This window comes from Vulpes vulpes, chromosome 16, assembly GCF_048418805.1.
Source record: "Vulpes vulpes isolate BD-2025 chromosome 16, VulVul3, whole genome shotgun sequence".
Taxonomy (NCBI): domain Eukaryota; kingdom Metazoa; phylum Chordata; class Mammalia; order Carnivora; family Canidae; genus Vulpes; species Vulpes vulpes.
The window spans coordinates 72,841,694-72,867,163 of record NC_132795.1 but is presented as its reverse complement, the minus strand read 5'-3'; the positions used below and the strand labels follow the sequence as shown (position 1 = coordinate 72,867,163).

Below are 25,470 nucleotides of genomic sequence, written 5' to 3'. Positions count from 1 at the left end.
ATTTCACAAGTATTTTTCTTTCTTTCATTGGAAGCAGAAAATAAATAGCACTTATTTGTGAGATCTTTTTTGAGATTCAGGATGTGCTTAGTATCTCTCTCTCTCTCTCCTTTGTAGATCGGAAGTTCCACAAACACCCTGCATGCCTTGCAAATTGCTTTTGCTGATAAAGAAACACAAGTAATCTACCTTTTGACAGATGGGAGACCTGATCAGGTACTTACCAAAGTTGGGAAGAAAGACAATATCCTGAAAGTAAATGCCGAGAATGGGTTTGAGAGACCTTTTTCAGCTGCTTGAAACAGCTTGAAAAGCTTTTGAGGGATGTTTCCTTGGCTTAGGGACCCAGAACTAAGGTGACAAAATACAACGAGGAGTTCCTTTGTCTGCCGAAATGCAGAGGAAAATTTATGTGACAGCCAAGTGTTGTCTGGTTCATACGCCACACACCCGCAGGCCTGGAGACCAACCCCATGAAAGGAGATATCCACTTTCCATTGAGGTCTGGTTTATATTTTATTACAAACTAAGAGTGAGGAGATTCTTTTTGATTTTTTTCCTTTGGGGACTCCAAATCTAAACATGTCACTGCACAATGTCCTTGGTTTTACCCCTAATTTTAACTTAGTAATCATTTAAACAAAAGCATGCCTTTCTAGTGAAATGTTCTTTGTTTTGCTTAGCCTGACTGGAAAATATTTGAAAAGTTTTAGCGGAGTCTGTTCATCTTCTTTTGAGCTTTGTGAATGAAAGACTAATGCTCTGGGCATTAAATAAACATACGGATTTGCAGGCCAGTACAATGTAAATTAACCGCTAAAGTGAATTAGTATCAACTTGCATCCTTCATTGTGAAGTGTTTGCACGTGAAGAGTGCTAGGCAAATATTGTAAAATATCCTGCGTCAAATGGGCCAGGGCTTAAATAGTAAAGCAACTGGATTTTATTATGGCATTATATCTATGACAAAGAAGTTATATGTAAAGTGAAATTTTATTTGGAAAGATTTTTTTTATCAACTTCACTGTGCTTTCTATTCAGAAACAGTTTATTGTGTCTTGCTTATGTTCCATGTGTGGTGCCAAGGTCTGAGGCTACAAACATGAATAGTATTTTACCCCTGCCTTAGGGACACTTACACTTTGGAAGATATGCTTAGACATATGTGGTTAATTCTGATCTGACACAGGGTGCGGGGTTGTTATGCTGTGAGATGTCTGGGAGCAGAAAGATGAATTCTGCTGTACAAGATGGAGAGAAGGCTGGGGAAGGTTCCACTGAGGAGAAATTTGAGCTGGAAAGAGGAGAAGGAATTTTCTAGACAGAGGAGATTACTGATATTCTGGGCAGAAGGAACAGAGGTGTGGAACTCTGTGGACTGCCCAGAGAAACAATCTGAGAGCAAGGGCAGTGTTGGAAGAGTGTCAGGGCTGAGGCTGGAAAGTTTGGTTGGGGGAGATTGTCCTTGATGGCCACCTGGAAAAAGTGGGTGGGCTTTACCACAGAGGGTGGGTGGGGGCTCAGCAGGTCAGGTGGTCCCATTCACTTATATTTTAGGAATGTGCCTCAGCAGTGCAAGGGAAAGACTAAATCTTGATGGGAGCTGGTGAGGGCCCACCTCAGGTAGGAAACAGAAATGTAGGAAAGGATTCTCCTCAGAGATGAGATAATAGAGTAGCATCAAAAGACTTGGTGACCAGTTTGAGAGCAGAGGAGGACAGAATGAGGAAAAGATGGGAGCAGGAGAGAAAGGAATCATGGTGACTCATTTTCTGGTTTATAATAATTATGTTAGTAACTGACTTAAATTTAAATTTAAAGAAGGAACAAGCTTGGGAGTTGCTGGTGGAGGAAGTCAAGTTTGAGCACCTGTGGTCTAGGAATGACCGGAAGGCCCTAGAAATGTGGGGCCAGTGTTTGGGGAAGATGGGAGCTAGAGATTCCAATCTGAAAGCCATCTGGACAAGCAGTCTTTTCCTTTTTAATAAACTTACAGATTTTACTGTTTGCACTATAGGCAATTTAGAAAATATAGATAAGCATATAAGCATAAAAAAAGAAGAAAGTTTAACTTAGTCATAATTCAATTTCGTGTTATGCCTTGTTTCATCTAATATATGTATTTTTTTGCAAGTCATGAGAAATTCTTCCAAAACATCATTCTCAATGACTGCATCATATTCCATTACATAGATTTAATATAATGTCTAATATAATGTCTTGGAAATTAATTTTGTTTATTTTATTTTTGAAGAGTAATATATTCACATGATTTAAATTAGGGAAGTACAAAAGGGTATGCAGAGAAAATTCTCCCTCCTACCTCCTGTTCACTAGCTAAGAGGCAATGTATGCTACCAGTTTCTTGTATCTTCTTTCAGAGATTGTTATGCAAGCAGAAATGTATTTACATATACTCCCTTTTATAAATATATCAATGGTAGTGTATTATACATATGATTCTGCACCTTTATTAATAAAACAATATGCCTTGGAAATTGCTTAATATATAAAGAGCTTCCTCATTTTTTTTTTTTTACAGCTGTCTAGTATTCCTGGAGATGGATGTTGAGGTTGTTTTCAGTCTTTCTGTTTTACACTGTGTTGCAAAAGTAACTGTGCACACGTTTTGCATATGTATATCTGTAGTATAAATTCTGAGAAGTAGTTAGTCCAAAGGTATACATTTTGATAGATACTGCCAAATAGTCCCCAGAAGGGATGGATGAAGTAACACTCCTGTTGGGGGTGTATTGGGAAGGATTCTTGATCCACTTCCCCCATGTACTTCTAAGGGTCTAGAATCTCCCCAGAGTGTGTACAAAATGTACTTGTACATTTCTCTGGGGGAGAAGAGCCCTCCCTAGCTTTCACTGGAAGGTCTGTCCACTTAAAGATCAAGAACTATGGATACAGATGATAATTGGAATCGGAACTATGCAGGCCACCTGAACAGTAATTTCTAAATCCTACGTAGGCATTTTGTGTTCATAGCTGCCTTTTCTCACATGCAGTCCATTGCTTCTGCATTGTCTCTCAGATTCTCTCCAAAAAGCAAAAGAATATTTGATATTCATGTTCTGTGTGGAGGACATTAAGATGTATCACTAGATCTACATTTCTTTTTGAATTTTCACTGACTTTGTAGGACCTGAATATGTTAAGGCCAGTGCTATTGTTCCCAATACTCAGCAGAATTTTCTGCTTGATAGGACACACAGAGATGATTGTTCCGGATTTAATTCCATAGATAGCAGCTTACTGCTTGTTTATTAAATGTCCAGGGAAGAATAATATAGCAAGACAAGTCTTAAATTAATCAAGTTAAAAGAATTCTAATAAAGAATAATAATTCTTTATTAAAGTAGAATTGCTATGTGTCCTTTGGTGGGCATCTCCAGGTATGAATGGACAAAACCCAGTGCAGTCTTTGGCTGCAGTCATTTTGAGGCTTTTTTGAAGTTAGGAACTTACCCTGGCAGATATCAAGAACATGGGAGTGAGAAAAGTTTCTTGCACCATTCTAAACAAAAATGAATGGGTAAAACCTGATAATGAGGTGTGCAAGGGGTGGGTACAGGGTGAGCCACCTGCAGAAACAGGCCTTCATCAGGCAATTAGGAGGACCATCCTTGCCTTTCTTGCCACCCCAAGTTGACATTATTGGCGAAAGGGTCCTCTGGCTGCACATCTGTTTAGATTCCAAGAAGAGGGACTGACAAGAGTCTCTCAGGTATGCTGCTTGGCCTCATTTCGGTATTGAAGGGACTTTTATGGGGGAACATATGAAGGAGTCCAGAGCTGAGAAATGTTTCCTCTATGTGATACAGGACTCACACAAGGAGAAGGCCCACTACACTCTATAGCGGAGCTAATAGAGTAAGTGGCTGGGAGGAGTCAGGGTCCATGAGACTGCTCTCGTAAAAGGTTTGCTTCCATATTCTGAGTCTCATCTTAAAGCTGTGAGGGGATAAACCAGGGAGAGGAATCCTTGGGTGGGGTCCAGGCAGGAGGTCAATGGCTATTTTCCACTGCAGGGATAGAGCTCTTTCTGGAGTCAAGGTGCACCCCAACCCTCTGCCTAGCTCTCTAACACCACACCTGGTACTAGAACATCATACCAGGTTAGCAAATATTACCTGAGGCTGAGTGCAAGTGGGGAGCTCACCACATTATACTAACAGACTTTCTCCTGCCTGTACCCTCTTTAGCTCTATGCAATGATGGCAATGGCTTTGGAGCCAGAGACCTGGGTTGGAAGCTCACCCCCAGCACTGCCCATCAGAATGACCTTGGGCAAGTCCTCTACTGTGAATTTCCTCATCTGTGGCTTAAAGCTAATACTCCCTACTCATAGGGTTGCTTTGAGTAAATGAGATGATGCTCCCATGAATGCATTCTACAGTTACTGAGCATCTTTTATAGGCCAGGCATTATCAGTCTGGAATACAGTGGTAAGCAAGATGAACAAGGTACCTGTCTTTAGCAAAGCCTATGTTTTATAGGGTGATAGGCGTGTTCAAATAAATAAATGAAATAATGTCAGGTAGCATTTGAAAAGATGAAAATGCTGCCCACAGTACCTGGCACCCACAGTCATTACTAAATCAGTGTTAATTTCTTTCCCTTCCCAAATACCTTAGCTGTAAGTCAGTATAGGAATAGTTCCTAGCTAAAACACTATAAAATTAACAGAATTTAGAGCTAGCATCTCCAGTCTGGTATCAGGGGCAGTGGCCACGATTCCCTGGTAAGAAATGAGGACAGCAAAAGTACCCACCAGAGAGGGTCATAGGGAGGGTGCAGGCAGAGAGCAGAGGCAGAGCTCTTAGTGCTTGATACATAATAGGTACTCAGAAATGGAAGCCAGGCTGAAGGAAGGGGAGGCAGCAGAGAGGGCTTTGCTCTGTGTTTGCTTTTGTCAAGAGGGATGTGGTCAGCTTGGTTAGGTTACTGTTTGATTAGAAACCAGCTGATGGCCAGAGGGGAGAGGAGAGAAAAAAAATGAGAGGTGGAGGTGGACTTAATGGGCAAGGGGCAGGCTCAGTGCTGGAGCCAGACACAGAGACTGAGGCTGTATGTAAGCAGTGGCTAGAATGAGATCAGACCACTTAACCAGCCACCTTACTGGGCAATGTATGAGCTGCCCAAGGCCAGCCAGTGGTGTGTCCAGAGTCCTCTCTCCCTTTTCACTCTGCCTTCCCAGAGTGCATAAGACAAATACAGGGAAGGGGTAAAGGCCAATTGTAGAAACTGGAGGTGGAGAATGCAAATTGGCTGAAGGAGCCAGCAAGTTAGGTCAATCAAAGAGGGACTCCTGGCACTGAGAAATGCAGAGGAAGTGGGGGCAGGACCATCGGAGGCCATTTCTGAAGGTTCTCAGCAGGGCTGTGGTAATGTGGTGGAGAGATGGCAGGAGAATTCATCAGTTCATCTTTCCCTGAGGGTCTGATAATGGAACATAACCTGAGAGTCAGTCCTTACCAAGAGACCAAATGAGAGGAATGAACAGTCTGGCATTGCTTCTAATACTAAAAGTTGGCTTTGAATTCCAGTGTTACCACTTAAGAGCTTGATGGCCCTAGGACACTGAATTCTTCTGAATCTCAATTTCTCCTTCTGTCTGTGGGGCCACATTAGATTTGCATATTACTGGGAAGAAAAGCAGAAGAGCAAATGATGGCTGAAACATGGAAAGATTTATATTTCTATGGATAAGAATCCCAGCAGTGGGTAGTCTAGCTTCTACAGCTATTCAAGGATGTCTCCAAGAAACAGCTTTTTGTGTGTGTGTTCATTCTCCATCTTTATTTATAATTTCTGCCCTCCTGGCTGCAAGGTGGCTGTTCCACATCTAGGCAGTGTTCATTTTCCAAGGGTGAGTGGGAATGGAAAGGGGAAGGACATTAGGTTTTGTTGTTGTTGTTAAATATTTGTCTTTTTAGTAGAGAAAAGGAATATCTGACCTGGGACTTCTGCCTGTATCTCAACAGACAGAACTGGGTCACATGGCTAACTCTAGCTGCAGGAGAGTGTCAGAAGATGAGTTTTTATGTGTATGTTTGTTTGTTTGTTTTAAACTGGGCACATTGCTGTCATGAAAAGAAAACCAGGTTGCTGCCAGTAAAAAAGGATGAAAGGAATTTATATTAGTAGGCAATTACCTGTCTTTCTAACACTACCTCACAGGGTGGTTGTGAGGATTAACTGCCATGTTAAACTCCCAACAGAGCGTCTAGCACATGGAGCCCTCATAACTATCTCTTCTTTCACTCTGTGGGAGACACACTGATCGTGGCCTGTATGAAGCTGGAAAATCCTCTTTTCAAGTAGATGCTTTGGAAGCCACATTGAGATCCAGTAGCCTCACCCTGTAGAATTCCAATAGCCAGGAGGTTCTACCCTGATACTTTCAGTGCTCTAAAGTATATCCCAGCACTTTAAAAGCATGAACTCTAGGTTTGGGTGCACCTAAAATTGAATGATTTTGTTAGTCATATCTCTCTTCCAGATTCTTTTCTACATCAAATTGTGAGCCCTCAGAGGCAAGGGCTGAGTCATTGGTCTTTATCATACTCTCACCATCTGGCAGTGTTTGCTTTGTTTATTGAATTGAATTGACACCTTTCCAAGAAGCCACTCATCAATGTGTAAGGAATTACTAGTTGAGAATCTCACTATTTCTAGCAAATACTAAGGATTTTCACATCTTATTTTTTCTTTCTCTTCCTCTCTCTCTTTCCATCTGCTTCCCCCCCCCAAAATGTATAATTTCAGCCACCTGAAATGGTTATAGAGCAAGTCAAAGTTTTTCAGAAAATTCCTATTTACACCATCTCCTTCAATTACAATGATGAGATTGCAAATGGCTTTTTGAAAGAGCTTGCTTCTTTGACTGGGGGAGAGTTCCACTTTTATAATTTTGGCTGCAAGGATCTGTGTCCTCCAGAGGCTGTTCAGGTAAGAGCTTAATGAATTGAGAAGAGAGTGTTCATTTATTTGAGCATTACAGACTGGAGGCTATTGGAAGCCTTATTTGAGAAAATTGCAACCATAAAGACAATTAAGTTGACCAAATGAAATCAGTTCACCATGTACTGCAAAATATGGTCCAAGGACCATCTGAAGTAAAGGATTTGTGAAAATGCAGATTCCTGGGTCACACTTCAGAGCTGCTAAATCAGGCTCTAGGCATAGAAGCCCAGGAATCTTAATATACTTTGTTTTTCTTCTAGGCTTTTTATTATAGAGAGTTTCAAATACACAAAAGTAGAAGAATATATGGACCCTTGCCCCACATACCCATCAGTCAGATTCAATAATTATCAAATTTTGCCAAACTTTAGGAATCTGTATTTTTAACAAGCATCCCAGAGGGTCCCTACCTGAAGTTTGCTAACCACTGCTATTTGCAGACATTTGGGGGAAACTTAAGAAAAATTCAGATCCTAGGTAATTGTCTCCTTACTTCTCAGACTATATATCCATGGGACCATCTGATAAAGAATTCATTCTAATGAGCTGATAGGAGAAAGTAAATAAAATTCTATTCTCCAGTCCTCTAGTGTTGGCCTGAAGATATGCATTTTAAGAATGTCTTTCTAGAGAATATTTTTTGTCTTATTCTCTGTCCTCTGGAGTCACTTTAAATCCAGGACAAGCCAGAGTACCAATCAGTGTGTACATTTGAAGAAACTACTAGAGTCTGGGGGATTAATCATCTGAAAGGATTGGAGGGAACAATGACCTTTCTGAGCTTACACAACACAGGGAATAGTGACTACCCCCCCCTCAGGTAGACTGGAAGACATCATAATACTGTGGGTATTGGGTAGAGTATAAAGAAGGATCTTGCCTCAGGAGTATGAGCAACCAAATGCTGCTCCAGTTCTGCCTTGAAAATCTTAAATTCAAGACCCAAAAGGATAAATCTATTTCTAAGGAACTTAACTACATCCCTGAACAAACCCCAAGAATAATTATAAAAAAGCAAAAATATCCTTCACCTAAAAAAATAAAATTGACAATTTCTACATCCAATCAAATAGGACCAGGTACATAAAGAAGCAGGAAAATACAGGTCCATAACAAGAAAAAGTGAACAGAAAAATTAAAACATATGCATAGCTGACTCAATATTAAAGCATTAAAATAGTTATTGTAGCTGTGTTTGATATGTTCAAAAAGGGAGAGACATGCAAGATTCAAGTAAGACACAAAATTTTTAGAGATGAAAACTACAATGCATGAGATGAAAAATACATGGAATAGGAACAACAGCAGGTAAAACACTCCAGAACAAAAGACTAGTAAACTGTAAATCAGCAATAGAAACTATCCAAAATGTAGCATAGAGAAGAAAGAGAATTAAAACAATAAGCCACCAGAAAATAAGGCATAAGTGAGCTGTGGACAAATTCAGGTAGCCTAATAAATGTGAAATTGAAACAATAATGTCATAAATTCTCCGAATTGGTTGAAAACTATAAACCCACAGATCCAAACACAATGAGCGCCAACCACAAGAAACATGAAGAAAATCATACCAAGTAATATCAGAATTAAACTTCTCGGAAGTATTGACAAAGAGAAAATCTTTAAAGAATAGGGTGAAAAAAGAAATTATGTATGGAATGCAGATAAGGATGACAGCATATTTCTCATCAGAAACAAGGCATGTGAAGAAACAGTAGAATGATATTTTTAAAGTACTGAAAGGGAAAAAAAAGCTCAGTGTAGAATCTATACGCTGAAAATATCTTTCAAAATGGGAAGTGGAATGAAGACTTCAAAGATATACAAAAACTAAATTCATCACCAATAAATCTGCTGTACAAGAAATGTTGAAGGAAGTACATTAGGCAGAAAAAAAATCATACCAGATGGAAATACATATATACACTAAGGAATGAAAAGCAAAGAATAATGGCACATGGATAGCTGCATGGTAACTGCATGGATAGATATGTAAGGCTTTTCCCCCCTATTTAAATCTAATTATAAGATAAATTACTTTTTTAATTTTTTTTTTATTTTTTTTTATTTATTTATGATAGTCATACAGAGAGAAAGAGAGGCAGAGACACAGGCAGAGGGAGAAGCAGGCTCCATGCACCGGGAGCCTGATGTGGGATTCGATCCCGGGTCTCCAGGATCGCGCCCTGGGCCAAAGGCAGGCGCCAAACCGCTGCGCCACCCAGGAATCCCGATAAATTACTTTTTAAACCTAATTATAAGATAAATTACTGGAGGGACTTCCAGTTCCTGCAATAATGGTGTAGTCTCATTTCTCCTAGGTTCTATATCTTAATCTAAAAAAATCCTGGATTTAACACAACAAATAAGCATAGGAATGCTCTGAAAGATGAAAAGAAGGTAGAATTCCTAGGGACCTCCAAACTTAAGGAGAACTATGGCAATAAGTCTTGTGGGATTTGTTAATGCCTTCCACATATTCCAGATAGGGCACTGCTGAACTCTGCAACTTGAAATCTCTAACAGACAAAGACCACCCACAACCCCTGCTCAAAAAAAAAAAAAAAAAAAATGACCCAAGAAAAGCTTATTCTCCAAAGGACTGAGAAGAAGGTGCCCTAACAACAGAAACTTTTTTTTGCAGTACTTGCATAATTCAGCCATACAATAATGGGAAAACTGCCCTCCTTTCCCTGCAATTTGAGTGGAGCTGAACAAAGAGCTGGTCTTCCACACTTCCATGGAAGCAAGCAATGGTGCTCTGATTTCTCTGCCAGGTGGTATCAGTAGAGCTGACCAGACAACTAATCTTCCACCCCTCACTGCTGGAGTAGTGTAAGGAGGGATGAATGGAAAGCTGATCCTCCAAACCCCACTAGACAGAGTAGGTGGTACTCTAAATTCTGTGCTAGGATAGTATCAGAGAATGAGAGGGAAGTTTATTGTCCATTCCCTCTCCAATAGATGGTAGAAGTGCTCTGATTTTCCCACCATGGAGTCCAGTGGCAAACTGGGCCTTTATCCCACCAGAAAGCTCTAAGACTTAGCAAGGCAATATGAAGACAGTCTAGACAATGCTGTGCTTCACCACATCCCTTATTTCAACAGGATTCAGCGAGGAGATGAACTTCTACAAACACTCAGCATCAGTGAAAATGATAAAGGAAGTGTGAGCTGCAGTTAGGCAACACTCCACAGTACCCCCATCCCTGATGGCAGGGAGGGTTGATGGGGAGCTGAGCCTCCATCAACACCCCATATAATAAAAATAAATGAAGTGTGAAAGGGAAGTAACCCCCACTGTAGTCCTCTCTGAGTGGAGAGCTAATCTTCCACCCCTGTCCAGCATCAATAAGACCAAAGGGGCAGTGCTTTCTGGGGCTACTCAGTACTCTTACTCCCTACCCTTAAGAACTCCCTCTGTGAACAAAGTAGAGATTACTGTCCCACAAAAAGAGAGCTGAACTCCTAATTCTTGAACTCTTGACACTGTAGCAGCTTGCCTTGATGAAAATAACTGGAAAAAAGGCACTGCACACACAGTTGTGCCCAAATGAAAGTGAAATTTAACTATGAGAGTCTCCAAACATATAAAAAGTATACTAGAAAAATAGGTTCACTGGGGTAGGTGGGTAGGACAAGCCAAAGAGACACAGCCACAAGTGGCCCAGCCTGGGAAGCCTCTTTTCCCCCCACAGACCTGAGACTCTTCTCTGCACAGAGACACCAAAGAACAGGCAAGCGGGACCCAGTCAAAGCTAATGGTCCATTCCAGGAAAACTCTATTCCAATGTAGGACAGAGATCATCCTACACCACACAGTGACATAGGACACCCAGAAGACAGCAGTAGAGGCACCAAGAAACATCTGGCAGTCTGACTAGGGAAACTCCTTCTGCCTGCTCAGACAACACCAGCAGGGGCCAGTGGGAGCTCCAGTAACACCAGATTAATAAAGAAGACCAAAATAATATCAAAAGGGCTCTGAAAATTAAACTGCCTATTGGAGTAACAGCCCACAAAAGTAGGACAAAGTCCCACATGCTAAATTTAAACAGGGTTACTGCAAGCTAAAATAAAAGTTTTAAAATAGGACCCAAGTCTTATAACACAATATAGCCAGAATATTCAGTATACAGTGAAAAATTACTCACCATACCAAGAACCAAGAAAATCACAACTTGAATAAGAAAAGACCATCACATGACTCCAATACTGAGATAGATGAATCAGATGCTGGAATTACCTGACAAAGATTTTAACCTATAATAAAAATGCTTCAGCAATCAATTATAAGTTACCTGGAGATAAAGGAGCAAATCGAAAATCTCAGCAAAGGTGTAGAGTCATAAAAATTTCCAAGTAGATATTATAGAACTCAAAGCTATAATAGCAAGTAACCTCAGTGGGTGGGCTCAGTAGTGATAGTGGAGATGACTGGATTTTATCATTGAACTTGAGGCCAGATGATAGAATTCAGCGAAACTGAACAACAGAGAGAAAAATTGATTTAAAAAAAAAAAGGGTAGAACCATGGGAACCTATAGGACAATAATGAAAGATCCAACATCAGTATCATTGAAGTTCCCCAAAGAGAGAAGAAAGAGAGGGGAGCTGAAAGACTACATGGAAAAATAATAACTGAAAACTCCTCAAATTTGGTGAAAGATACAAACATACAAATTGAAGAAGCTGAGTAAACTCCAAAGAAAATAAACCCAAAGAAATCCATGCCAAGACACACCATGTTAAACATTTGAAAATCAAAGAGAAAAACAAAAGTCTTAACAGACTATAAGAAATGACACCAAATTGATAATGGATTTGACTGAGGAGGCCAGGAAAGAAGTGGCACAATATTTTTCAAGTGTGGGAAGAAAAAGAATCATCGACCACAAATTTTATATTGGACAAAACTATCCTTCAGAAATAAAGAGGAAATAAAAATATCCTCAGACAAATAAAAATTAAAAGAATTTGTTGCTAGAAGCCCTACTCTTATATTGGCTATAGGAAGTCCTTCAGGCAAAAGGAAATGATAAAATAAGAAATCTTGGAGCACTATGAAGGAAGGGAGAAAGAGTGAAAATATAAGTAGATGTAATAGAGCATCCTTTTCCTTGTGAGACTTAAAAATCATATTCAATTATTAAAATAAAAACTATACCACTATCTATACTCAAGACAGTGATATTTAAAAGTAAGGAAGGTAAAGCAACCTAAGTGAAAGTGAGGTTTCCATATTTCTCTTGAAGTAGTAAAAAGTTAATGCCAGTAGACTGTTATAAGACACATTCATATGCTGTGCATACCCAGAGAAGCCATTATGAAAACAATATAAAGAGATATCCTCAAAAACAGTACAAATAAACCAAGATAGAATTATTTTTTAAAAATTCAAGTAACCTGAAGGAAGACAAACAGAGGAACAAAACCATTTAAACAAGTAGAAAACAAAGTAACAGTAGTGTTAACATACCAAATATTACTTTAGATGTAAATGGTCTAATTACATTAGTCAAAAGATAGATATTGGCAGAGTAGATAAAAGAACATGACTGAAAAAAAAACATGACTGAGTTATATGCTAAATATGCTTGTACTCATATCAAGTACAGTGACATAGGTAAGTTTAAAAGAAAAAGACACACCATATAAATATTAATAAAAATCTGGATTGGCTGTATTAATAACTAATAAAGTAAATTTCACAGCAAATAAAATTTACATATTAATAAGAGAATCAATCCACCAGGAATATATAAGAGTCCTAAATGTGTATGTACAAACCAATACAGTTTTAAAATATTTGAAGCAAAAATTGATAGAGATGAAAGGAGAAATAGACAAATACAAAATTATAGTTGGAGACGACCTCAGCACTTTCCTCCCAGCAACTGATAGAAACTACTAGATTCAAAATCAAGAAGGACAGAGAAGATCTAAACACTGTAGTCAACCAACAAGATCTAATTGTCACAGGTAGAACACTCCCCACCACAACAGCTGAATATAAATTTTTTTCTAGTTCTCAGAGTATATTAAGATGGGCTGTACAATGGGCTACAAGACAGACCACAGCTAATTTAAAAGCACTGACTACAATAGCTGAATTATGGAAACAACTCAAGTGTCCATCAACTGATGAATGGATAAGGAAGATGTGATATGTATACACAAATATTACTCAGCCATTGAAAAGAATGAAACCTTTCCATTTGCAATGACATGGATGGAGCTAAAGAGTGTTGTTATGCTAAGTGAAATAAGTCAGAGAAAAATAAGATTTCACTCATATGTAAAATTTAAGAAACAAAACAAATGAACAAAGGAGGATAAAAGAGAGGGAGGCAAACCAAGAAACAGACTCTTAACTATAGAGAACAAACCAATGGTGACCCAAGGCGGGGGTGGGTGATGGTGGTGAAATAGGAGATGGGGATTAAGGAATGCACATATTGTGATGAGCACCAGGTGATGTATGGAAGTATTGAATTCACTATATTGTACACCTGAAGCTAACATGGCACTGTATGTTAACTAACTGGAATTTAAATAAAAACTTAAAAGGGAGACAGAACATGGAAGACTCCTAACTCTGGGAAATGAACTAGGAGTGGTGGAAGGGGAGGAGGGCGGGGGTGGGGGTGACTGGGTAGCGGGCACTTGACAGGATGAGCACTGGGTGTTATTCTGAAGGTTGGCAAATTGAACACCAATAAAAAATAAATTTATTATTTAAAAAAAAAAGTTTTCCTAGTTAACAAAAAGAAAAAAATAAAATCTTACTGAGAAAAATAATAAAATAATAAAATAAAATAAAATAAAATAAAATAAAATAAAATAAAAGCATTTAAATCATGGAGTCTGTTTTCTGACCGTAGTCGAATCAAATGAGAAATTAATAGGACAGTATGAAAATGTCTAAACACATGGAATTTAAACAACACAGTCCTAAACAATCTATAGATCAAAGAGAAAGTCTCAAAGGAAATTAAAAATACTTAGAACCAAATGAAAACAAAAACACCGTGTATCAAACTATGTGGAATACAGCTAAAACAGTGTTGGGGGTGAAATTTATAGCAAATGTTTGTTGGGAACAAGGAAAGTTATTGAATCAACAATCTGAGTTCTTAACTCGAGAAACTAGAACAAGAGAGGCAAAATAAACCCAAAGCAAGAAGGAAGGAAACAATACAGATTACAGTACGAATCAATAAAATTGAAAATCGGAAAATAGAGAAAATCAATGAGATGAAAAGCTGTTTCTTTGAAAAAAAAACCTCAACTGATAACACATCTTGGAAGGCTGACAAAGACAAAAAGAGCAGACACAAAGAACTAATATTAGAAATAGGGGATATCATATTAGATCTTATAGCCATCGAAAGAATTATAAAAGGAATATAACAAACAACTTTGCATTCATAAATCTGACAACTTGGGAAAAAATGGGCCACTTCCACACTAAACAAAAACTACCAGAAATCAACCAAGATAAAATGGACAATGTGAATCACACTAAAATAAATATTTTTTCAATAGAAATGAAAGCAAATGTCCATACAAAGACCTATACACAAATGTTTATAGCTTTGTTCATAAGCAGCCCAAGTATGTCCCTCAACAGGTGACTGAATTTTGGTATTCACTATACAATCTAATACTACTTAGCAATAAGGATGAATGAACTCTTGATTCATGCTGGAACATGGGTGAATCTCAAAACAATTATATGAGTGAAGGAAGCTGGACAAAGAATATATACTGGATTATTCCATTTATATAAAATTCTAGAAAATTGAAACTAATATATAATGACAGAAGGAAGATGAGAGTTGCTTAGGAATGGGAGAGGGATTTGGGGGTATGGAGGATAGCAAATTTACAAGGGAGTCTGAGGAAACTTTGGGGGTTGATGGATATGTCTGTTATCTTGATTGCAATGAAGATTTTACAGGTATGAATGTCAAAGCTATTCAAATGGTATGCTTTAAATGCATTCAGTTTATTTTATATGAGTTATACTTCAATAAAACTGTTTATTAAAATGCAATAATATGAGAAATACATGAAATTCTTCAGATTCTTCTTTTCCTGATACAGTTGGTTTTCTATTAGAAATGTTTGAAATTTGAACTCTTTTATACAATATCACAATATATTTACTTCTCATTCTGGCAGAATGAAGATCTGACTCTTTTAATTAAGGAAATGGAGCAGGGACAAAGTGACCTGGAGAAGGTGAAAGACCTTTATTCGGAGTCCTTGATCATGGATTGGTGGTACAATGGAGAAAAGGAAGGGAACAATAAGTGAGCATGCCAAAGTCCCTATTTTCCCCATCACTGGAGTCCTCTCAGATACTCTGTTCATTCTCCTTGACATTTATTCTTTCTACAGTACTTTTGGGATTTCTCTTAGTGAAAAGAATCACATAGCTTGATTATGTTAGAATTTTTTTTAAGGAAAAAGAATTCATAATCTAATTAACAATCTAATATATGGCTTAAGGAGGTCACATATTTGACCTTTAGTGTAAGTTCTGAAATCGTTTAGTGGCACCTAAGAGCAGTGTTAAGGGTTCATCTCTATCCAGCGTGGGTTGGTCCCCCAACTCCAGCAGTGACAGAGCACAGCAGGAGTGCTGTGTAGTAGTGCAGGAGATTTGACTCAGGGATCAGGAGGCCCAAGGGTCTGGACTCCACTCTGTGTTGATCTTAGAGAATCCCTGACTTCTTTCCAGACCTGTCCATTGCTGTTTGAGTCTTGGTTTCCTCATTAAAATGGTGGCTGTGGTGGTAGGATTTGGGATAGATAATGCTTCGGGTCCTTTTCTACCCTATATTCTAATATGTCTCTAATTAGTAATTTGTAAACAAAAATCAAAACAACCCCAACACTCAGGGAAGGTGTCAAATCTTATGAAAACAATTTAACACTGCACAGATTTTCAAATATCCCAGCTTCATATACATACTCATTTAGGAGGATGTCTTTTTATTTTAAAAAAGTGATAGCAAGTAGAAAGAAGTTGAAAAGAAATTTATCAATCAGGATTCCATCTTCATCAAAATTCACTGTCTTCCTGTTAGCAAATTAAGCATTAATATGGGTAGGAGACAGGACATGAGTATGGGATCAGTAAAAAGAGATAAATGAATACTGGGCCATCTTATAATGAAATTTTACATTATTTTTGGAGTATTTACGTGGAAAAGCTTAGATACATCTTCTAAATTCAGAGAATTTGAACAAAAACTTAGAGTCAAATAAATGGACAGCACCTCAGTGTAACTTACTCTCTATACCTTAACTGTCTTCTTTCCCTTGTTTAATCAAGCTAAAAATCTCAGGACAAAATCACCAGCAATTACTTGGAAGTTGGCTTAGTCACTTTTTATATCTGCTATTGCTTGAGTAGTGGATACACTCTTGTTTTTTATATTTCTTTTTTAGAGGCTGGATAGGGCAGGTTCTGGAGTCATGCAGAAATGTGTTTTAATCCAGGCTTCCCACCATTACTTGTTGGGTAAATTTGGGCAAGTTACTTAACCTTGCCAAGCCTCAGTTTCCTTATCTACAACATGGGAATAATGGTAGTGATAGGGTTGTTGGGAGATTAAATGAGGATATGCCTGTGATGTAATAAGAGCTCTAAATTAATATAAGGGAAAGACTAAAACTCAGTGCCTCATTCCTCAGGTAGCATGCTTCTATTCTACCGTATAACAGCACATTAGGAAAAGTTAACTCACTGACCTGGCTGTAGTCAAAACCAAATTGCCTTTTCTAGCTTTCTACCAGGTGAAAAAATGTTTCGGCCCCCAAATCTCCTCTCACCTTCCTTTTTTTTTCAAACATTTGTGGAGTACACACCATGTGCCAGGTAATCTGGGATGCACAGATTAATATAAACCCAGTCCCTTCCATCACAAGATGCACAGTGTAGTAGGGGATACAAACACACACAAGATTGTGAAACGCTGTGGGGGTCGTCTATGAAGCAGGCATTCAGGTGGGGGATAAAAGGGAGAGGCCATGCTTTACAGTATTGGAACTAGAGATTGTTCTGGAAACTTTTCTTTCTGTGGCTACTATGTTCAGAACTTCAGAAAAGATGCATCTGGTAATATTCTCAGGTATTTCTCGGGTCCCTCCTGGCCCCAGATCTTCACTAGCATGATTTGCTATCGTCTGGTACTTGCACAGGGGTCTAAGGGCAAGGATTTCCCTTCTCTGGCTTTTTTAAGGGCTAGGTGTTCAACCCTTTGGTTGGAGAAATGGTTTTCTGTTAGGCTTTCTGGTTTACAGCTGGCTCTCCCTCATGTTAATTCTCACATCAGTCCCATAGAGTCAGTGCACACCTGAATTTCCTGTAGTTTATAGAGGAGGAAAATGATGATGTTCAGGGAAGATTGAGGGACTTCACAGAGTCACACAGCCAGGAAGGAACAAAGCTGTGATATGAGCCATATATAATGACACCACATCTGGGCCCCTGTCCACTCTTCTGCTTTGAGTGGGTGGGCATTAGGATTGTCCTTAAATTAACCTGTTTTGTTCCAAACAAGAGGAGACTCACTTCTTTGTTTGTAATATGATCGTATTGATCTAACTCTGCCTTATTGTTGGAAATCTTATGTCTACCCCCTCCTCTTTTTCTTCTTTCTTTCTTTGTTTTTCATCTAAATCAATACAGGCATCAAAAAGAAATCTCTTCTATGGTTTCGACCCCAGAAAAGTGTGCGAAACCTCACTCTGACATCGAGTCAACACAAATATCATCCCTAAATCTGTTCCAAGTACCAGAGAATCTTTCAAATCAAAAGATTCAGAAAAAGAAAGTCCTCCATGCAGGTACCAGTGAACAAAATGGTTTGATTCTTATTACTGGTTTTTCCTCAATGCAAGAAGGTAGAATAAAACAAAAATCCATATATTTTTTAAAAGATTTTATTTATTTATTTGAGAGAGAGCTCACACATGTTCAAGTATGTGCATGTGCACAGGGGAGGCGGGGGGGGGGGCAGAGGGACAGTCCTGGTAGAGCCGATCTGGTGCTCCATCTCACCACCCCGCAATCACCATCTGAGCCAAAATTAAGAGTCAGATGCTTAACCGACTGAGCCACCCAACTGCCCCCACATAATATTTTATAAGAAGCCTAACCCTGTGGGGTATTGTGGTTTTGTTTTTGCTTTATTGACATATAATTGACATAGAACATGAGAGACTTCTGATTCTGGGAAACAAACAAGGGGTAGTGGAAGGGGAGGTGAGTCGGGGGATGGGGTGAGTGGGTGACGGGCACTGAGGAGGGCACTTGACGGGATGAGCATTGGGTGTTATACTATATGTTGGCAAATCAAACTCTGATAAAGATACAAAAAAATAATATTATATTGGTTTTAGGAGTACGACATAATGACTTGATATTTGTATATATTGAAAGATGATCACCACAGTAAATCTGGTTACCATCCATCACCACACATAGTTACAAAAACTTTTTTTTTTTTTGATGAGGACTTTTAAGATCAATGCTCTTAGATTTTGTTTTTGTGTTTGGTTTTGTTTTTAGATTCCATGTATAAATGAAATCATATAATATTTGTCTTTTTCTGTCTGATTCACTTCACTTAGCATAATGCCCTCAAGGTTTATCTATAAATGATGTGACAAATGACAAGATTTCTTTTTATGGCTGAATCATAATCATGTGTGTGCACATGTGTATATAATGTTTATATATTACCTCTTATTTATCCATTCATCCATCAATGAAAACAGGTTGCTTCCGTATCTTCACTACTATAGATAATGCTGCAATGAACATGGAGGTGCATATATATTTTTGATTAGTGTTTTTTTTTTCTTTTCTTTTCCTGAATACCCAGACCCAGATGTGGAATTGCTGAATCATATTGTAGTTCCAATTTTTTGAGGAACCTCTATACTGTTTTCCATCGTGGCTGCATTAATTTGCATTCATTCCTACCAACAGTGCACAAGGGTTCCCTTTCTCCACATCCTCACCAATACTCATTGTCCTTTTGATTTTAGCCATTATAACAGGTGTGAGGGGATGTCTGCTTCTGATTTTGATTTGCATTTCCCTAATGATTAGGGATGTTGAGCATCTTTTCATGTATCTGTTGGAGATCTGTATGTCTTCTTTGGCAAAAACTTTATTCAGGTTCTTTGCCCATTTATTAATTGAATTATTTAGGTTTTCTGGTGTTAAGTTATAAAAATTCTTAATATTTTTTGTTATTAACCCCTATTGGACATATCATTTGCAAATATCTTCTCCCATTCAGATTGCCTTTTCGTTTGTTCGTGGTTTCCTTCATTGTGCAGAAGCTTTTTATTTTGATGCAGTTCCAATAGTTTAATTTTGCTTTTGTTTCCCTTGCCAGAGGAAATATACCTTAAAAAATATCTCTGTGGCCAAAGTTACTGCTTATGTTTTCTTCCAGGAATTTTATGGTTTCAGGTCTCACATTTAGGTCTGTAAACCATTTTGAGTTTATTTCAGTGTATAATGTAAGAAAGTCGACCAGTTTCATTCTCTTGCATGTAGCTAGCTATCCAGTTTTCCCAGCACCATTTGTCAAAGAGACTTTCCCCACTGTATATTCTTGCCTCCTGTGTCATGGATTAATTGACCATGAAAGTGCAGGGTTTTTTCTAGATGCTCTATTCTGTTCCATTGATTTGTGTCTGTTTTTGTGCCAGTAGCTTACTTTTTTGGGATCTGTATAGACTTGAAGTATGTCTAGAAATCTGGGATTGTGATACCTCCAGCTTTGTTCTTTTTCAAGATTGCTTTGGTTATTCATTGCCTTTTGTGGTTACATACAAACATCAATATTCCTTGTCCTAGTTCTGAGAAAAAATGTTGGTATTTTTAATAGGGATTACATTAAATCTGTAAATTGCTTTGGGTAGTATGGACATTTTAACAATGTTTGTTCTTCCGGGAGAAAGGAATATTTTCTTATTTGTGTCATCTTCAGTTGCTTTCACCATTGTTTTATAGTTTTCAGAGTACAGGTCTTTCACCTCCTTGGTGATAAGATTATTCCTAGGGAATTCATTCTTTTCGGTGTAGTTGTAAATGGGATTGTTTTCTTAATTTCTCTTTTAGCTACTTCATTATTAGTGTAGAGAAATGCAATAGATTTCCGTATATTAATTTTGTATCCTATAACTTTATTTATTTATTTATTTATTTATTTATTTATTTATTTATTTATTTATTTATTTATGATAGTCACGGGGCGGGGGGCAGAGGGAGAAGCAGGCTCCATGCACCGGGAGTCCGACGTGGGACTCGATCCCGGGTCTCCAGGATCGCGCCCTGGGCCAAAGGCAGGTGCTAAACCGCTGTGCCACCCAGGGATCCCTGTATCCTATAACTTTACTGAATTCATTGATCAGTTCTAGTAGTTTTTTGGTGGAGTCTTTTGCGTTTTCTATATATATAGTATAATGTCATCTGCAAATACTGAAAGTTTCATGTCTTACCAATTTGGATGCCTTTTATTTCTTTTTCTTGTCTGCTGTGTCTAGGACTTCTACTACTCTGTTGAATAAAAGCGGTGAGAGTGGACACCTTTGTTTTGTTCCTGATGTTAAAGGAAAAGTTCTCAACTTTTCACCATTGAGTATGATATTAGCTGTGGGCTTTTCATAGCCTTTATTATGTTGAGGTGGGTTCCCTCTATCCCTATTTTGTTGAGAGTTTTGATCATGAGCGGAGTTTTTATCATTTGCGCTTTGTCAGATGCTTTTTCTGCATCTATTGAGATGATCCATATGGTTTTGATCCTTTCTTTTGTTATATTACATTGATTTGTGAATATTGAACCACCCTTGCATCCTTGGAATAAATCCCTTGATTGTGGTAAATGATTTTTTAAATGTATTGTTGGATTATCTTTGCTAATATTTTGTTGAAGACTTTTGCATCTATGTTCATCAGAGATATTGACCTGTAGTTTTTTCTTTCTTTCTTTCTTTCTTTCTTTCTTTCTTTCTTTCTTTCTTTCTTTCTTTCTTTCTTTCTTTTTCTTTCTTTCTTTCTTTTCTTTCTTCTTTCTTTCTTTCTTTCTTTCTTTCTTTCTTTCTTTCTTTCTTTCTTTCTTTTGTGTGTTTCTTTATCTGGTTTTGGTATGAGTATAATGCTGGCCTTATAAAGTGAATTTGGAAGCTTTCCTTCCTCTTCTATGTTTTGGAATGGCTTAAAAAGAATAGGTATAAGTTCTCTTTAAATGTTTGGTAGAATTCACTTATAAGCCATCCGGTCCTGAACTTTTGTTTGTTGGGAGTTTTTGGTTACTGATTCAATATAGTTGCTAGTAATTGATCTGTTCAAATCCTACTTCTTCCTGATTCAGTTTTGGAAGGTTATATGTTTCTAGGAAGGTATCCATTTCTTCTAGATTGTCCAATTAGTTGGCATGTACTTTTTCATAATATTATAAACCTTTGTGTTTTTTTGGCGTTGGTTATTATTTCTCCTCCTTCAATTTCTGCTTTTATTTAATTGAGTTCTCTTCCCTTTTTTGTGGGTTTAGCTAAAGGTTTATCAATTTTGTTGATCTTTTCAAATAGCCAGCTCCTGGTTTCATTGATCTGTTCTATTTTTGGTCTGTATCATTTATTTTTGCTCTAATTTTTATTATTTCCTTCTACTGGCTTTGGGCTTTGTTCTCGTCTTTCTAGCTCCTTTAGTCATACAGTTAGGTTGGGGTTTTTTGTTTTTTGTTTTTGTATAAAGTATGAACTTTACTATTTTTTCCTATAGATGTTGCTTCAGCACCATTTGTTGAAAAGGCTACACTTATACTTACTCCAATGAATTAATTTTGTATCTTTGCCAAAAATCAGCTGGCTCTATCTGTGTAGGTTAAATCTAGGTTTTATACTTCTGTTCCACCGTTCTTTGTATCTCTCTCCCCCAATACCACAATGTCTTTTTTTTTTTTAAGATTTTATCTATTTATTCATGAGAGACACACAAAGGCAGAGACAGAGGCAGAGGGAAAGGCAGGCTTCCTGCTGAGAGCCTGATGCAGGACCCTGGTATCATGACCTGACCCAAAGGTAGACACTCAATCACTGAGCCACCCAGGTGCCCCACAATGTCTTGATTAATGTTGCTAGATGCCTTACTATCAGGTGCCATGATTCCTCCAACTTTATTTTTCTCTTGTTATTTTAGTTATTCAGGGGGGCCTGAAAGTTTGTTTCAATTTTAGAGTATGATTATTTAAAGAAAACCTTTTTGGGATTTTGATAGGAATTACATTGAATTACATTACAACACATCTTTATAATGTTGATTCATCCAATCTGTGAACACGACTCATGAATATGACCATATATTTAGATCTTCTTTAATGTCTTACAGTAGCATTCTGTAATTTTCAGCTTAGAGATCTTATACATGTTGTATTAAGTATATACCTAATTATTTCATTGTATTTAGAGTAATTGTAAATGGTATTTGTTTTTGAATATAGGTTTCCATATGGGTTTTTTTTTTTTTTTATGATAGTCACAGAGAGAGAGAGAGAGAGAGAGAGAGAGAGAGAGAGAGAGAAAGAGAGGCAGAGACATAGGCAGAGGGAGAAGCAGGCTCCATGCACCGGGAGCCCGATGTGGGACTCGATCCTGGGTCTCCAGGATCACGCCCTGGGCCAAAGGCAGGCGCCAAACCGCTGCGCCACCCAGGGATCCCAGGTTTCCATATGTTTTTAGTTAATTATGTTCATTGTCTATCAAAATGCAATTCATTTTGTGTATTGATCTTGTAACTGGCAACTTTACTGAACTCAGTAGTTCTAGGATTTTTTTTTTTTTTTTTTTGGTGTTTGTGTATATATATACTGGTGGATTTCTTGCCATTTTTCATATAGACAATATGTCATCTACAAATAGGGACAGTTTTATCTTCCTTTCCAGTCTCTCTGGCTTTATTTCTTTTTCTTGCCTTGTTGCAGAAGTTAGAACTTTCAGGACTATGTTGAATAAGAGTGATAAGAGTGTTCATTCTGGCCTTTTTCCCAGTCTTAAGGGAAAAGATATTTAGTCTTTCACCATTGTGAAGGATACTAACTGTAGACTTCCTGTATATATTCTTTATCAATTTAAGGATGGTTCCCCTCATTTTAATTTTCTGAGAGTTTTTATCACAAGTGGGTGCCAAATTTTGTCAAGTGCTTTTGCTGCATCAATTGATAGATAGACTGTTGCATCAATAGTCTGTTGCATCAATAGACTTCTTTACTCTATTGGTGTGTGGATTACTGATTGATTTTCAAATGTTAAGCAACCTTGTATATCTGAATATTTTCCACTTCTGTTTTCTCAGCATATAATTCTTTAAGGACCTTGCTGGATTTGGTTTGCTAATACTCTATTGTGAATTTTTATATCTAAGTATATGAAGGATATTGGTCTATAGTTTTTCTTTTATCTTCTGTTTTTTTTTCACATTTTTAAATTGATGTGCAGTTGATTTATAATACCACATTAGCCTTAGGTGTACACCATACTGGTTTAACATTTATAGAAATCATAAAATCACCATCACAAAGTGACCACAATAAATCTAGCTACTGTCTCACTATACAAAGTTGTTACATATGTTACATATTCTCTATGTTGCTTAAAGCTTTCTCTTTAACCCATGGATTATTTATAAATGTGTTGTTTAATTCCACATGTTTAGAGTTTTTCCTGTTGACTTTCTGTAATCACTTTCTAGTTTGATTCCTCTATGGTCAGATAACACACTCTGTATGATTTAAATTCTTTTAAATTAGTTGGGATCTGTTTTAGTGACTAATAGTCTATCTTGGTAAATGTTTTGTGGGCACTAGAAAAACACATGTATTCTGCTGTTACTGGGTGGAGTGTTCTGTCTATGTCAGACCCTATTGGTTTATTGTGTTGTTCTCTGTCCCTGCTGATTTTGTGACTAGTAGTTCTTTAAGTTTCTGAGGGGAAGTTATTAAGTTTTTAACTATATTTGTTGCTTTGTCTATTTTTTCTTTTGAACTCTATCAATTTTATTTAGCTTCATATATTTTAAGACTGTTTGGTTTACATGTACCCATTTAGGATCTATATGTTTTCCTGGTGGATTGATCCTTTTATTATGTAAATTTTCTTTGCTGTAAATTCTATTTTAGCAGATATTAATATTAGTCCCTCCAGGTTTTTATTAATATTTTCATGGTATGTCTTATTCCATGGTTTTACTTTCAATCTACCAGTGTTGTACTTAAGGTAGGTAAGCTACCTGGGTGGCACAGTCAGTAGAGCCTCCAGCTCTTGGTTTTGGTTCAGGTTGTGATCTCAGGGTCATGAGATCAAGCCCTGTTAGGCTTTGTGCTCAATGTGGAGTCTGCTTAAGACTTTCTCTCCCTCTTTCTCTGCCCTGCCTCCTATGCTTCTGCATACACATACACAGTCTGCCTCTAAAATAAATAAATCCGAAAAAAATAAAATAAAATAAAATAAATCTGGGCAGCCGGGGTGGCTCAGTGGTTTAGCGGCACCTTCGGTCTGGGGCATGATCATGGGGACCCGGGATCCAGTCCCACGTTGGGCTCCCTGCATGGAGCCTGCTTCTCCCTCTGCCTGTGTCTCTGCTTCTCTCTCTTTCTTTCTCTGTGTGTGTCTCTCATTAATAAATAAGTAAAAATCTTAAAAATAAATAAAATCTTTTTTTAAAAAAAAGTAAATTTCTTGTAAGTAGCATATAGTTTAATAGTGTTCTCTTATCTACTCTGCCATTATATACTTTTTGATTAATAGTGTTAGACTATTTCTATTTAAAGTAATAGTTGATAGGTTAGTACTTCTGTTATTTTATTATTTTTTACTTATTTTCATTGGTCTTGTTCCTCTGTTTCTTTTTTCTTGCCTTCCTTCAGATTACTTGAACATTTTTTAAATTATGTGTTCGTTTACTTGGAGTTTTAAAAAAATTACCTCTTTGTATGATTTTTGTAATTGTTTCTTTGAGTATGACACATACATAAGGGCTTATAAAAGTCTACTAGTGTCAACATTTAGCCACTTTGTGTAAGTGTGGAAATCTTACTTCAGTTTAGGAAATTTCGAATTTCTTTATATTTCCCATTTTTAAATAGCATTGTCTTAAGTATCGGGTAGTGTTATAATTTCTATTTCAGTCATTTAAGGGTTGGTCTGCTAGCTACAGTGTTTTTTATTTTTATCTTTCAACTTCATAGGAATGGTTTTATCTTCTCTTAATTCCTGAAGGACAACTGGACAATTTTACCACATTTAGAATTTTCAGTTGTTTGTTCTTTCCTTTTTGTAGTTGAAAAATCGTGAGTCTTCTCTCTGGGACCCCCTACATTTTAAATGTGAAATTTTCAGTCAGTCATTCAAACTGGTGTTCCCTTAGGTAATGTGTCCTTTCTCTCTGGCTACTTTCAAGATTTT

General features: G+C 37.5%; 1 protein-coding gene across 1 annotated transcript in view; it reads left to right on the top strand.

The window, feature by feature from the left end:
* The window catches only part of VWA3B (von Willebrand factor A domain containing 3B), a 201,851-nt gene that overhangs the window by 102,052 nt on the left and 74,329 nt on the right, over positions 1–25,470 (top strand). Inside the window, 4 exon segments of the mRNA XM_072742949.1 lie at positions 118–216; positions 6,778–6,960; positions 15,163–15,293; positions 17,681–17,838. Of these exon segments, the coding sequence (XP_072599050.1) occupies positions 118–216; positions 6,778–6,960; positions 15,163–15,293; positions 17,681–17,838 (571 nt within the window).